Raw genomic sequence first — 15,186 nt, 5'->3', positions numbered from 1 at the left:
ATAGGTACATGAATTACTCATAAACTAGATTTAGATAAGAATTTTCTGGCAAAAATCAATAACCTTCGAGTGCAGCATAAGCAAAAATCAATCTGAAATGAGCCAATTACCTCCCGTTTAAAAAACATCAATAACCGTTTTTTAAAAATGTATAATACAATAACCATAGATTTTTAACACGAATATTTGCTAGCGAATATTGTTTCCAATTAAAGCGTCGACACTCATACCAGAGACTAGAAAAGAGCGGACGACGAAATGCTACAGAAATTCTCAAAAACAAAAAGCTACAGAAACGCAGAACAAAACATATAAAACAAAAACGATGTAACACACAGGATGAACTTCGCAGGATGAACTTTGTTGTTATTATGAGGGGATATAAAAGTGCTATGATATTCTTATCAATTTAAGATTGTTTTCTTAAATTCTATAGTCCCCAAAACTACCAACCTACAATCGATCTCATTTTGATTACATGGATGCCTTTGAAACTTGAACAATAATAACTCAAACCAAAAAAGAAAGAAAAATGCCACTTCTCTGCAGATTTTGGTCAATTTCACGTCTATACTATGGCCGCCGCCCCGAGCTTTACGATCAGTAATCCATGCCGCCCATGCCAGGCATCGCTGGAGAGTCCTTCTCATCCTTTGGAAGTTCATAAACGACAGCTTCAGTTGTTGTCATCAATGATGACACACTGCAGAGAACACATAAATCACCAGATGGTAAGGAGAACAAGTACAAACCGAAATAATGAGCTAAAAACATTATATGCAGTCAAATTTTAGTACAAGTTTCTATAATTACCTTGCTGCATCAACTAAAGCAGTTCTAATCACTTTCAATGGGTCAATAATCCCCGCTTTCACCATATCGACGTATTCACCTGGAAATGTGACAAATGCAAATCAATTTAGTAAATAAAAGTGGTCCAAGCTTCAAAGAAAGAATACAAACATTCAAACCCGGAATAATCACTAACCTTTGGCAGCATCGTAACCAAGATCATGATTATCCTGCTCTAACAGCTTACCGACAACCACTGCTCCTTCTACTCCTGCATTACTTGCAATTGTATGTACTGGAGTCTGCAATCAGAAGTTAGGACTTAGGACACAACTTAATTTCAATTTACATTTTTGGGGTTTTCAAAACTTTAGGTATCCTTTTGGATTCATTTGAGCCAACCTTCAGAGCATTCTGAATGACTTGGACCCCAATTTTCTGGTCAAAGTTGGCTGTCGGCAACTTATCCAGCTCTTTGCTGGCATAAAGAAGAGCAGCACCACCACCTGCAAAGAACACGTTGTTAAGATAATCACTCACTGATTTTACATTTCACTTTGTTGCAGATGTAAGAGTTGGACACAGAATTACCTGCCACAATACCCTCTTCTACAGCTGCCTTTGTTGCATTTAGAGCATCTGTAACCCTATCTTTCTTCTCACTAACTTCAGCTTCACTAGCTCCTCCAATCTGTGATAATTAAATTTTAATAGGTGTTATCCCAACTTGTTGCTAAGCCATGCAGTTTCAGAAACTAAACCAATTTGAAGTCGGGAATTTTGCCAGCACAGAATACTTTTTGTGTCGACAGAAGGACATGTGCAAGTAAATTCATTAAGGAATGATAGCAAACCTTGAGTACAGCAACGCCACCAGAAAGCTTGGCCAATCTTTCTTGCAACTTCTCTTTATCGTAGTCGGAGGTGCTTAATTCTATTGTAGACCTTATCTGTGATCACAAACAATAGACATCAACAAGGCTGTACATTGTCATGGAAAGATGTCTTAAGCCTTCTCATCGATGAGATAAAACATACCTGCTCACACCTCTCCTCGATGTCCTTTTTCTCACCAGCACCATCAAGAATGACGGTATCATCCTTCGAGACTGTAACCTTCTTGCAACTTCCAAGCATGTCTAGATCAACTTTTTCAAGATTGAGGCCAAGTTCTTCAGTTATGATCTGCAAAATTAATTTAACAGAAGTCCATCACAACCATATTTTAGTAGTTACAAGCAAGAAGCAAATGTACATCTGACAGCAGTAAACTCACCTGACCCCCAGTGAGGACAGCAAGATCTTGCAGTCCAGCCTTCCTGTTCTCTCCAAAACCAGGAGCTTTTATGGCGCAGACCTGAAGAAAAACATAATTTATAATTTTTAGACAGATATGAACATTGACCCTTAATCAAACATAAACTAATGAAGATTCATATGGTATTATCAAACCTTGATTCCTGCACGAAGCTTGTTCAGAATAAGAGTTGCCAATGCTTCACTTTCCACATCTTCAGAAACTATTAACAAGGGTCTTTGCCTCTACACAAAGATAAGAACATCTTGTCAACTAAAACAAATCTTCCTACAGGTATTTAACATACACCTAATCTAACAGCTCAAAACAATAAAATGATACCTTCAAAGCCAACTCTAATACTTTCACCACAGCATTTATACTGGAGATCTTTTTCTCATGGATCAGAATTAGAGGATCGTCCAATTCCTGTAAGCAAGTAGGAGATTACTTAATTATCCCAGATCAACTGTTGAAAACAATGAATCATAACAAAAGAAGTATAAAGGTTAAAATGGTCATGCTAGGAGTTTAAATAAAAGGAGTATAGAAGAGGCATACACATTTTTGGTTTTTCTGATTTGTGATGAAATAGGGGGATATGTAACCCCTGTCAAGCTTCATTCCCTCAACTACTTCCAATTCATTATACAATGTCTTACCATCCTGCATAGTATGACACAGTTTAAGATGTTAAACATTCATGTAAAATGCGCAAAAAAATTAAGTAAAGAAAGATCCCGAAGAGTTAGTAATCAAATTACTAATTACCAAAGGTTGCAATAATGCAAGATGGGTTAACACTCTGTAACTTACTTGGATTGTAATAACTCCCTCTTTGCCGACCTTCTCCATGGCCTTGGCAATTAGCTCCCCAATTTCTCTCTCCCCATTTGCAGAGATGGTACCAACTTGAGCAATTTCTTCAGATGTGCTGATCATTCGTGCTCTGCTCTTCAAGTTGGTAACAACAGCATCAACAGCCATGCTTATACCACGTCGCAGGTCCATTGCATTCATTCCTGCTGCAACTGACTTGCATCCTTCTGTGAAGATTGCTCGAGTGAGAACTGTAGCACAAGTGGTTCCTGCAAGCAGTAAACACAAATATCATTTTCAATCCTCATAAAGTAACAGTCTCCAAACTTTATTATGAAAAATAAGATCAATCAAAAAGTTATAAGTCACCGCAGGAAGACAAAACTTACCATCGCCTGCAACATCATTAGTTGCATTAGCAACCTGCTTCACAAGGCTAGCACCAATATTCTTGACTTTATCTTTGAACTCAATGCTCTTTGCTACAGTAACACCATCCTTCGTCACTTTAGGAGCACCAAAGCTTTGTTCGATAACCACATTACGCCCCTACAAACAACACAGCACTCAATCACGTTTAACAGTTACACAATCTTCCTAACTACACAAACACTTCATTCAATCAACACTTCTCATTCCAAAACGCATCAAAAACTTGGCGTTTCCGTCACAAAACTTCGTTTTCAACATAGAAAACCTTAAAATAACACCATTTCGCCATGTCACTACAAAAATAATTATAAACCTGAGAAGGATCACATGAAATTTTGTACCTTAGGACCCATGGTAACTTTAACAGCTTCTGCAAGCTCTTCAACACCCTTAAGCATTAAAGCTCTAGCTTCCACTCCAAATTTAATGTCTTTAGCAGCATAATTTCTGCTCCAGCTCAGTCTATTTCCAACCTATAATACCAGCACAAAAACAATTTATCTTCATGACATGAAAAAGACACAACTCATGTAAAAAAAAGTTAAATCACTAGAACTACCTGATGGGTGCCATTTCTAGCAATCCTGAAAAACAAAAACAAAAACAGCATAAAAAATAAAATAAAAAACCCATTAGATCATAAATGGAGAAAATAACTAAAACCCAATTGCAAGGAAGTAAAAGGGTACAGGAAATACCGAGCTTTGGAAGCAAGATTGGAGGCAAAACGGTACATGGTGATGGGTATTAATTTGCAGAGGTTTTGGAGTTTGAAATGAAAATGGATGAATTGAGAGTGGAGAGGGTGAGAGAGGAAGAATGTGTGATGGGTTTAGAGGAGTGAAGGGGCGGGTGAAGAATGGAGAGTGTTTTTCTAATGAAAAGGAGAAGACTCTAGAACTACCACTAAAAGGCAGCTTCTTTAGGGTTTAGGGTTTTGTGTTTTTCATTTTTTTGGGGAATTATTTGCTTGGATTTGGATCATTATCCGGTTATTAATTGATGATGGATTTGGATTCATTTTAAAGAAAAAATGAGGGATGTTTTTTTGTCTATTTGAATTTAAATGATTAAATTAGTATTTTTATTATTTAGAATGAGGAATATAATTGACCTAATATTTCTGGTGCAAAATAATTTATTTGAGTAAGTGTTACTATTGAAATTGAGCTTACGACTTTGTTAGTTTGCTGCTCAGTTCTTATATTATTTGAGTTACCGCTCGTTGGTAGAAAAGTTATTATTGATTATCTCTTTGTTAGCTATACATATAAATAGACTATAATTCATTTTAACCAATAAATTGTAGTTCAAATAGTATAAATGTATAAATATTTTCTATTAAAATTATAAATTTTATTTTCACAAATGCTCTTTTTTTTATAATAATAATAATAAAAAAAAAGCTATAATATAGACACTAATATTCTCCACTTGCTTATGTTTGTTTGTGTTGGACATCTATAAAACAAATGCACCTGAAATTTTCTTTTCAAAATAATAAGTCATTTTTTTAATTAAATTTGCAGTAGCAAATTGTCAATCTATGAATCTTTTCCTCTAAAAAATGATTTTTTTTTTTTCCAAATACATTGCAAGATGGTATATTTTTAAAATTAAAGAAATAATAATAATAATAATACTAAGATTCCCATGCCATTTTCATTTTTGAAAAGCTAATTTTACTAGTCAATATAGTTTTTATTGACAATAACTAAAACTTAATTTTCATTTCTCACAACTAAAACCTTTGGGGTTTTATTGTTAAGAGGTTTTTGGTTATGAAATAAACAAAAACTTAAATTATTAAGAGCAAAGATAATATAACAAGCCTGTGACCACAAAAACTCTAAAAACTAAGCTCACCCCTCTACTCTACACTCAACACCACCTGATTTTACATTAGGCAATCGTTCTTCTTCAGCCTGCGTTATTTTTTTTCGATTTTTTCACTTCAATTTCTTCTGATTCGCAAAATTGAACAGATTGACATAAAAGATGACAGAAGCCATGATAAGAAACAAGCCAGGAATGGCGAGTGTCAAGGACATGCCGCTCCTCCAAGACGGTCCTCCTCCCGGCGGCTTCCTTCCGGTCAGATATGCACGGCGGATCCCTAGCAAAGGCCCTAGCGCCATGGCTATCTTTCTCGCTACTTTTGGCGCTTTCTCTTATGGAATGTATCAAGTCGGTCAGGGCAATAAGATCCGCAGGTAAAAAAAAATTGGGTTTATAAGTTTAATTTTTGTTTTTATTTTGTGGGTTTTTGATATTTATTTCTAATTTTTGAATTATAGAATTGTGATTGTTAGGTTATGGCACCTGGGTGTTATATTAACACTAATAAATATGAATAATTATGGTGTTTGGATGGTCAATTTGGTGTAAATTTATAGAGGTTTTTATTTTTGAAGTTTGATTTTGGTATTGAATGCTGGCATATTGGTTTACTGTTTTGTTAATTTGGCTTTCCTGTCGAGACTGGGGCTATTTAGTTACGTTTATTTGGAGATTTATATGCTGTAGTTGATGCGGATACACGAAATGGCGAACTGAAAGCTATAGAGGAAAGCCTTTTTTTTAGGTTTTATTGATTTATGAAGTTATGAAATTGGCCGCTTGAGGAATGCTTTTAAGTTGTTATCTAGCGGTGTTAGCTTTGATGAGAATGTTGGGTTTATTTATGTGGGGTCATCAAGAAACACTCAACTTTGTGGTCAAACTATGATGAGAATGTTAATTGATGTTCCTTATAGAAAAATAGCTACTTATGGGAGGGGAATTATGAAAGATCAAGATGGATGAACTTAGATTGATTTAGAGTGCGTTTTTGAAAAGTGAAACGAAATGGTGAAACATAAGAATTGAGAAGTTTCCGTGCATCATAGGTTATCAAAGAAAGTATAGTTACAAGATTTTATTGTCAAATTTATCACTTACGGGTCAAAAACAAGTCCTCTAACTTTTACAATTATCACGCTAGATGCTATATCCCTGAGCAAGAGAAATATCATATCAGTATTATATAGCACTTAATTTTGTTAACATTAGATGAGAAGTTTATTATACCATGGATCCTCAAACTCAGTTTCATAGAACAAATCAAGCCTTCCACAAGCCACTCCACAAAGATATAATGCACAGGAGCTGCTCATTCTAAGTGACCATACCTGATGAGAAACTTGTGGAACCAATGCATGTATCAAAGCCTGGCAGCATTGCATAGCAAGTTCTAATCTCACCTTGAAATGTATTGTAGCTTGTAAATTAGCCTATCATATGGTAATGGTAGTATAATAGGTAAATTTGGTAGAGTGAGCTTATTATTATGACTTAATGTTTTTGTTTATACTTGTAGGCACAATTGTTGGCAACCTACCGAGTGATTGCATGCTGCACTGCATTATTTGAGAGACCGTATTTGCTTTAATTAGCTATATATCTTGCCTTACCTAGAACAAATAAGTGTTGAGCTAGTGCAACTCTCATCCTTCATTCCTAAAATTGCAGACTTATTTACTGATTGGACTTTCAAATTAATAGTCCAGTAAAGAGATTTTATGCTCACTAATTATTGTCATTCTTATGTAAGATTCACTCGTTTTTTCTTTTTCCTAGGCCAGAGATGATTTATTGGCCATCTCGGTCATAGTTCCTAGCCTCCTAGGTATTTTTGTGTGAAGTTGAGATTATCTAGTTCAGAATTTGAATGTAACTACAGGGATCAAGGTCGTATACACTTATTCTAAATTTATACTGTCTCGCCAATTAAAGACGAAAGAAGAGATTTGAGATATAATATTAAGAACAGGACTGTTTAATCCTTGGCAAAAAGGCTCTACATAACATAATGTCTTTTTTATTTACGCAACCTCCAATATTATTTAGTAAAAACCTTTTGATAAGGTCTATAAAAAGCATAGATAGTCTTTTCTTTTTCTTTTTTCAATTTTTTTTTTTTTTTTTTGAGGAATCTTTTTTCAAATTTTAGCTCTGTAGAAAAGTCAACTTTCAGGTCATGGCAGAGTGGTTTTGTTATGCATTGTAACATCTTGTAGTGTATAGTTTGGTTAAGGGGCATGTAATTGATACCAGCTTAATGCTATGGTTTTCTGACTCTTGTATTTGCAAACAACAAAAACTCTTTATTTTATTGCACAAATTATTTGCATTCTGCAGAGCACTTAAGGAAGAGAAGTATGCTGCCCGTAGAGCAATATTACCGGTTCTGCAAGCTGAAGAAGATGAAAGGTATTTTTTTCCTTTGCCACACCTAACAATTACCTATTTGTGTATTCAACGCATATATATTAGTGCTGATGCTTTATTTCTATTTCCCCAGGTTCGTCAAAGAGTGGAAGAAGTATCTTGAGTACGAGGCAGATATAATGAAGGACGTGCCGGGCTGGAAAGTTGGCGAGAATGTCTACAATTCTGGGAAATGGATGCCCCCGGCAAGCGGTGAGCTGCGCCCAGAAGTCTGGTGATACTCTTATTATGTTGGTGTGCGCATTTCATTGTCAAGAGTCTTCTTGTGCTTCTCTTCATCTAAGTTTTATTGCAACTTTGTGTTGTTTTCTTCCTCATTAAATAAATAAAAAAAATAGCTGATGAACTCTTTACATGCAGTGGAATACTTGAAGAGAAATTCTTTTTTATTTTCCTCACCCATTTCTTTACATTACCTGAAAATTGCACTAATATCCTTTTTTGTTGTTGCAATTTGATGCTGTTGGAGTTAGGGACTCATTTGTTAATGAGTTATGATATAATGACCCTTATGACAAACTTGCAGAGTTCATTTGAACAATTGTATGTTTATTTTTTAGGAAAAAAATATACAATAGTTGTCTGAACATTTAGTCTTTTATGAATATCTTATTTTATTTTCTGAACTTGTTGATCTTTGAAATTGGCGGTTTGAGTTTTTAAGAATACATCAAACAAGTGTTTTTAGTCATTTTTTGATCATGGGGTATTGATAAAGATAAAACATATTTGCTGTAATGATTTGTCATTCATTCTACATAGGCAAGTATATCATCTGTATATATTTTTTTCTTAATATGATAATGAAATTTAAATAAAGGGAGAAGGTGCAAAAATGGTCCTGATGTATAACCCATGTCTCTTGTAGGCACTCATGTATTTTTGATCTCAAAAATGACCTTCACGGTTTGAAAATGCATGAAAAATTCAAAAATTAGACGTTAAATAGAAATGTTAACGGAATTGAGTTTTTTTTTTGTCTTTTGATGCGTTCTCGAGATGTAGGGTCATTTTCGAAATCTGAAACACATGAATTGCTTATAAGTTATAAGAGACACGAACTATATATTAGGGTCATTTTTGCACCTTTACCCTTAAATAGGCTCTTATTTTTCTTTTTATCACATCAGTGATAAAAAAAAGGTTAGAAGTACATATACATTTTTTAAAATTGAAACATTAATTTGAAGAACCACTAATTAAAAAAAATATAAAAGTAGATACTGTAAAAATCAAAAAAATTAAAACATCAGTTATACAATTTTTTCTATATAGTATCATTATGGGTACCAAGATCATTATTTAGGGATTTGCAGTGTAGTAGTAATGTTTCATTTCTGGATAAGCAGCCCTTGGTCACTAATAATTTGTGCAATTGAAGTTATGCTAATTATGAAGTAAAATGGTTTGTTTTTACAGTTCAACCGGTTCAATGGTTAATCGTTTCGTACAATTTTTGGTTCAATGCAATTGAACTAAACTTATGATTTTGAGGGAAGAATCAAACTGGCTGACGTCGGGTTTATAGTCAAATTGGTTGAATCGACCGGTCAAACTAGTTTCTTAAAAGATAGTGAGTCGATACAATGATTTATTTTATAAAAGTTGAGGTGCTAATTCTTACTTTAAAAGTCCTTGTCATATTATATCATGCATTTAAGTAATGGATATGGTAAATATCTTTTTAAAATGGGCATACAAATCTTTGAAGGTACACGGTATCAAATTTTAAAATATATGAAATTAAACCTGATAAATTCTAAAAAAAAAAAAAGCAGTTTAATATTTATATTCAAAATCGAGTGAAAGACTCGTGTTTAAATTCTTGTCTGTTAAAAATATAAATGGGCGACTCTAGCTCATTGGGTGCTCTACTTCGGGAGTGTTTATCCCACATAACGGATGTGTCACATCATTTTTACAACAAGCCAATAAACATTTGCGATAGAGAATCTTTATTTATTGTTTATTTTTTTATCATTAAATATTTGCACATGACTAACGCCTCATTGGTTTGTTGCACGTTGCGTTGTATAATTATTCCTACTTCGGGCCATCGACATCCAGTCCGAGCTTCCCAAGCTTTACAGGAACAATCAAAGGCAATAAACGATAGTAATAACTAATAAGTACAAAGCATTTGTTTCCATCAAAAAAATTATATATTATTAGAAAAGTTGAAATTTATAAATTCAAAATTACGCATCTGCCTTAGATAATTGTTTACAACACAATCCTACAAAAGAAACATGCAAAAGGAGCAAATAACTCAGAAAATGCATATACATAAAAATTATGCTATTTCTCTTTATTTTTTACTTTCGAATTACACATATTAAAAACATTTTCGACACGTACAAAATACACGAAACATCACATAATAGAACAACCATGAGGATTATCGTCGCTAAAAGCAGAGCCAGTCTGGTGGCTAAAAATGGAAGATTGAACAGGATGACGATAATGCCCATAGTCACTGCTATCATAGCCATGCTTATAGTAGTTGTAAGAAGAGGAAGGCTGAGGGGCAAAATAGGTAGATGGGCCAGTAACTTCATGTTGATTATAATATTGAGTTGAGTGTTGAGGATTATATGGCAATTGCCATAGCTCAGCTCTTCTGCCTGTTTTTCTAACAGTTTTAAGCACTTTTTTTGGGTCTGCCCATCCACTGACTGTCACCTTTTGCAATCCCATGTCTATATCTATATCATCCACACCTGAATACCGAAACAACGTCGTTTTTATCGTTTAATTACTTGAAAATGATTTTTTTGCTAAGCTGAAGAACTGGATGAGGACGAAAAATAGTTTAAAAACCGAATGAACAAAACATGTTAAGAATCTGGAAATGGGTTATTCCATAAGAAAATGATATTAATATGTACAAATGATATAATTATCAATTCGGAAACGAAATGGCAATTTTTAACCTTGTTAATTAACACCTTATTAACAGTTTGATGATCACAACGATTCAAATAGCGAATTGAAAAAAATTACAGTATATTTTTTCCGATATTTATGTGTACCTTTCAATTTCTGTAGAACACTTTTCACCTTGCTCTCGCATCCGGCGCAGTCCATATGTACTCTCATCTCTACCATCTGAGTCATTTAAACTACTGTCATTAGTTTACAAATTACAATATTAAAAATAATCGATATCGTTAATTATACTGTAAAATATTAAAAGAAGTCTGTATGACGATTAATACTTACCGTAGACATTCTGGTTCTTGAAAATATTTGCAGATTTATATCAGAAAGTTGATTTTCTTGAATATATCGTTCTTGATCGATAAGCTTTGATCACCTATATGTATATAAATGAAGAATATATTTTGCATGCTTATATAGCAATCATATAATTTAGTGGACCGACTTTTTTTTTCTTTATACAATATTTAACCGGCTTGCATGTGAAAATTAGTCAATACTAATTAAAGGGAATGATAACCTGATAATTAATTCATGAATTCCTTGGCTACACCAATAGGAAGATGCCACGTGTGACATGAAAACAATCATAAATACCATATATACAGCAATTAGGTTGTATAATGAATTATTTGGCGTATCCAGTGCTAACGGCGGTGATAGAGAAATGCACATGATATATTAGCGATTCCAACGGATCATGTTTAATGGTTTATTTTGATGGTATTTTACTTCTCCCCATCAAGTGTATACATGAAGAATAATAATTAACACATAATATACGTTTTCTTCTATATGTCTAATTTATTGGTGAATACAATAATATTCTAACGGTTTATCCCGGAATGTGGACCGCCCGCAAGCTCACATACCTGGCGAATGCGGGCTATAATGACTAGTAGTCCAATTTCAATTTTCAACCACTTCATTATTTAAAAAGGGCGTAGCTGGGGTTTGAACCCGTAGCTTTGGTGCCCATATGACTGAGACTTAGACCAAACTGTGGAAATTATTTTTTTGGAGATAATAATACCAATTTAATCATTTTTATAGATAGATAAATCATTTTTTTGCCTTAATTGTATTCATTGATGGTGTTTTGATTTATTTGCTGCTTAATAATTAAATTTGACAATATATAGTTTAATTACCATTTTATTTATTTCAACTAAACTCAGGCTACACAACGGGGGTAGCCCTCCCCTATTATATAAAAATCTTGATTAAGGCAATGAGCTTTGAGGCAATTGGTGAGGTCTAATCAAATTAGTATGAAAATCATCAGAACTTGAAGACCAATTAGCAGCTTTAGTCCAAGTAGAATTATTATTTCCAAAATAAACACCAACTTCAGTGATCTTCCAATAACACTCACCGGTTCCTCCACACCTCGATTCATCGGAATCTCTAGCGAGATGGAAGGCGATAAGGCTTATCCGAAAAGAACCGGTATGTCCCATCGACAAGTCGCAGTGATAAACGATATCTCTCGTATAGCTAACGGAGAAACTCCAATGGTATTGCTCCCATAAAGTGTTCAAGCTGAAATTGCGTCCATTGTGACAATCTCCATGTATAGGCCTTTGGATTCCGCTTTCGCAACCGTTGAGAAAATAGATTGTGTATTTGTAGGGTTTTTGTTTTCCTCTATCTCTTGCTGAAATTTGTGGTGCTTGGATTGTGAAAATAATTGCTATAGTTATTATATAAAGGAAAAATGAGAGATTAAGTGAAGATTTTAACATTTTTGGTGATTTTTAAGTACTTGTTAGTGAAACTTAGTGTGAAGTGCAATTGGATTTATATAGGAATAAGATAAATGAAGAGTTGTGTATTTTGAGCTATAGAATCTTAATTGTAGATATGCACAATTAGGCGCATACCCTAAACTTAGTAACAAAATCAAGAAAGAAATAAAAGTTCTATATTTCTTTTAGTTTCTCCATTAAATTAGTAAAAATATAATGATAGTATGTGAAAATGATATAAATGTTTATGTGGAGTTAAAAATTGTAAGATAAAAACCCGGCGTAGATGAGTTGGTAAGGCACTCTTTTAGCTTAAGTGAGGTCGCGGGTTCGAACCGTACTCATGTATGCAGCCGTTTAAAATTTGGGGTCAGAACTTTGCCTCCCGTAAGGGACCTACCCGGCTCGAGTGGGGATTAGTCTGAATGTGGAAGGCTTAAAGATGCCGTTTTATAGTTGGAACCCGTTCAGGACACCTCATGATCAGATAAAAAAAAAATTGTAAGATAAATAAATTTTAAATTTATTTTTGGTATTATTAGTTGTGCAATGAACGAAAATACCTCAAAGTATTTGTTTCCTTTGGGAAAATGACTCGAGCATATTTGTTATCAAGAAGAACAATTAAGATCGAGATATTTTATATTTAAAATGTTAAATGTTAAAGTACTAATTTAAAAGAAATAAAAGTTCAAGCATTAAAATTTTAAATTTTAAAAGGCTAAAGGTACCAGAAAATCTCTTTAAGTTATTCAAAAAGAGCATATAAGCCCTTTTAATATTTTGTTGACCAATGAGCCCTTAATATTTTTAAATGGTGCAAAAGAACCCTTTAATGTTTTTGAATACAACACTTAAATCCTTTTAGTTTATTTTTTAAACGCTTAATCCCTAATGTTTTTAGTTATTTATGTGGTTTTTTTCAAGTATGGAGGTTCATTTGCACTTTTTAAAAATATTAAAGGGCTTAAATGGCTAAAAAAAATTAAAAAAACTTACGTGCTCTTTTTGAATAATTTAAAGGTTTTTTCAATACCTTCTGTCTTCTAAATGACAATTGTGGTTTCATTTTCATTTGTACTCAAATTATGGCAGTAGGACTCATTTGCTAATAAATTAGGATATAGTAACCCTTTTAATAAATTTACAGAGCTAATTAAACCACCCTTTATTACTTATTTTATTATACGTATAACCCATATTAAACATCAAAAATACACATTAATCCCTAATCAACCCAATCATACTTTTTAGTAAAAGTATAATTATCACAAGAAATAAAAAATCCAAAATTTGAAATTAACCAATAACATGTTCCAGTTTTTAAACATTCAAATCCTTCAACATCAGCCTTGAAAGCAACAAATTGTGCATTCCTTAGTCCCCGTTTCACATCGCAAGAAAATAGAGTTCTCCTCATAAGATCAATGTTAAAACCCCAATTAAAATTCTGTCCGACCGTCAAATTACGGGTACCAAGATCGTCTTTTTCCGATTTGCAATGTAGGAGTAACGTATCATTTCCAGGTAAGCATACATTGGTCACAAAAACATGGTAATGAACACCTTTGAACCAGTTTTCGATTTGTGCAAGTGAAGTTGTGCTAATTATGAAGAAAATAAGAATATGTGAAGCTTTTGTGAGTGTAGGGTTCATGGTGATGGGATGTTTTTGATTTTATTTTTGTTTTCTTGGAGAAAAACTATGGAGGATTTGATTGCTAATTGGCTTGAAGAACATTCTTTATAGTGCTACTACCGAGTAGTTTAATCTCATAAAGTTCATTATTTGCATCGGTGTTTTAAAAATCGAACCGGTATCGTTACAGGTTCACGATTTAATAACCAATCTTTGAGTTATAACTCAAATAATATAAACGTTAGGTAACAATCTTTTAAATCATAAACACTTACTTTCTCAATTATATATATATATAGGCTTAACCCCTGAAAAACCCCCCACCTTTCAACCCCCTTCATTTGCACCCTCATCTTTCAAAATCCCCAATTTTACCCAAATTATCACCTTTCATTTTCAATTGCACCCTAAAAGTATTAAATTGGGCTTTTGTCACTAGAAAAAAATTGAAATCGATACTTTATATTTTAATTCATGTTCTAAATAGTCCTTAATGTTTACATTTTAACAATAAAACCATATTTAATGAGATTTTTAATTGATTTATATTTTATATAAAAAAATTTAACTTTTAAAATTTTAGGAAATATGATTTTATTGTTGAAATTTAAACATTGAGGACTATTTAGAATATGAATTAAAATATAAATTATCGATTTGAACTTTTTTATAGTGAAAAAGGACTAATTTAATATTTTTAGGGTGCAATTGAAAATGAAAGGTGAAAATTTAGGTAAAATTGGAGATTTTGAAAGGTGCGGATGCAAACGAAGGGGGGGTTGAAAGGTGGGGGGTTTTTCAGGGGATTAGCCATATATATCTATCTATACTATATATAAAAGCACGGATGGGGGGGGGGGGGCAGGCAAATTTACAGAATAATCCTTCTCAGTTCACTACTAAATAAAGGTTTTATAGTTATTAACTAATTAGTTATTTAATTAATCATTGTTGTAATTAAAGTACTAATTAGAATAAGTAGCTAAATTATCTCCAATTTAGTTTTTAGTATGTAAAAAAACTACTAAACAAAGGTTTTATAATCATTAACTAATTAGTTATTTAATTAATTACTATTGTAATTAAAGTCCTAATTAGAATAGATAGCTAAATTATCTCCAATTTAGTTTTTAATATGTAAAAAATAACTAAATTGTCTCCAAATTAGTAGGAATACCTATCTTTTAGTTTGATTTAACTACAAAATTAAAATACTATATTTGGTCAATATATTATTATTTAAATTTCTA

General features: G+C 32.9%; 3 protein-coding genes across 4 annotated transcripts; 1 reads left to right on the top strand and 2 right to left on the bottom strand.

Annotated features, from left to right (window-relative positions):
- Positions 1–345: 345 nt before the first annotated feature.
- LOC126669073 (chaperonin CPN60-2, mitochondrial) lies at positions 346–4,307 on the bottom strand. The gene is made up of 16 exons (XM_050362387.2): positions 4,039–4,307; positions 3,900–3,924; positions 3,682–3,813; positions 3,298–3,457; positions 2,906–3,177; positions 2,651–2,755; positions 2,432–2,518; positions 2,245–2,334; positions 2,069–2,149; positions 1,831–1,977; positions 1,647–1,742; positions 1,384–1,483; positions 1,195–1,298; positions 989–1,094; positions 814–892; positions 346–703 (listed from the first exon to the last, which is right to left on the bottom strand). The coding sequence occupies exons 1-16, from the start codon at positions 4,074–4,076 to the stop codon at positions 601–603; spliced, it is 1,725 nt and encodes a 574-aa protein (XP_050218344.1). The 5' UTR covers positions 4,077–4,307; the 3' UTR covers positions 346–600.
- Positions 4,308–5,218: 911 nt separating this feature from the next.
- LOC126669958 (NADH dehydrogenase [ubiquinone] 1 alpha subcomplex subunit 13-A) lies at positions 5,219–8,007 on the top strand. The gene is made up of 3 exons (XM_050363608.2): positions 5,219–5,553; positions 7,520–7,591; positions 7,683–8,007. The coding sequence occupies exons 1-3, from the start codon at positions 5,339–5,341 to the stop codon at positions 7,825–7,827; spliced, it is 432 nt and encodes a 143-aa protein (XP_050219565.1). The 5' UTR covers positions 5,219–5,338; the 3' UTR covers positions 7,828–8,007.
- Positions 8,008–9,871: 1,864 nt separating this feature from the next.
- On the bottom strand, positions 9,872–10,921 carry LOC126670181 (heavy metal-associated isoprenylated plant protein 28). 2 transcript variants are annotated; one of them, XM_050363849.2, is made up of 3 exons: positions 10,832–10,921; positions 10,642–10,717; positions 9,872–10,329 (listed from the first exon to the last, which is right to left on the bottom strand). In XM_050363849.2, exons 1-3 carry the CDS (start codon positions 10,838–10,840, stop codon positions 9,983–9,985), a joined length of 432 nt encoding a protein of 143 aa, XP_050219806.1. In that variant the 5' UTR covers positions 10,841–10,921; the 3' UTR covers positions 9,872–9,982. The 2 variants fall into 2 exon arrangements, with proteins under 2 accessions (XP_050219806.1, XP_050219807.1); XM_050363850.2 differs by lacking the exon at positions 10,832–10,921 and having other exon boundaries at positions 10,642–10,726.
- Between the last annotated feature and the right edge of the window lie 4,265 nt (positions 10,922–15,186).

The sequence above is a fragment of the Mercurialis annua genome, linkage group LG2 (assembly GCF_937616625.2).
Source record: "Mercurialis annua linkage group LG2, ddMerAnnu1.2, whole genome shotgun sequence".
Lineage (NCBI taxonomy): Eukaryota > Viridiplantae > Streptophyta > Magnoliopsida > Malpighiales > Euphorbiaceae > Mercurialis > Mercurialis annua.
Note: the sequence above shows the minus strand (reverse complement) of the source record. Positions and strands in the feature narration are given on the sequence as shown.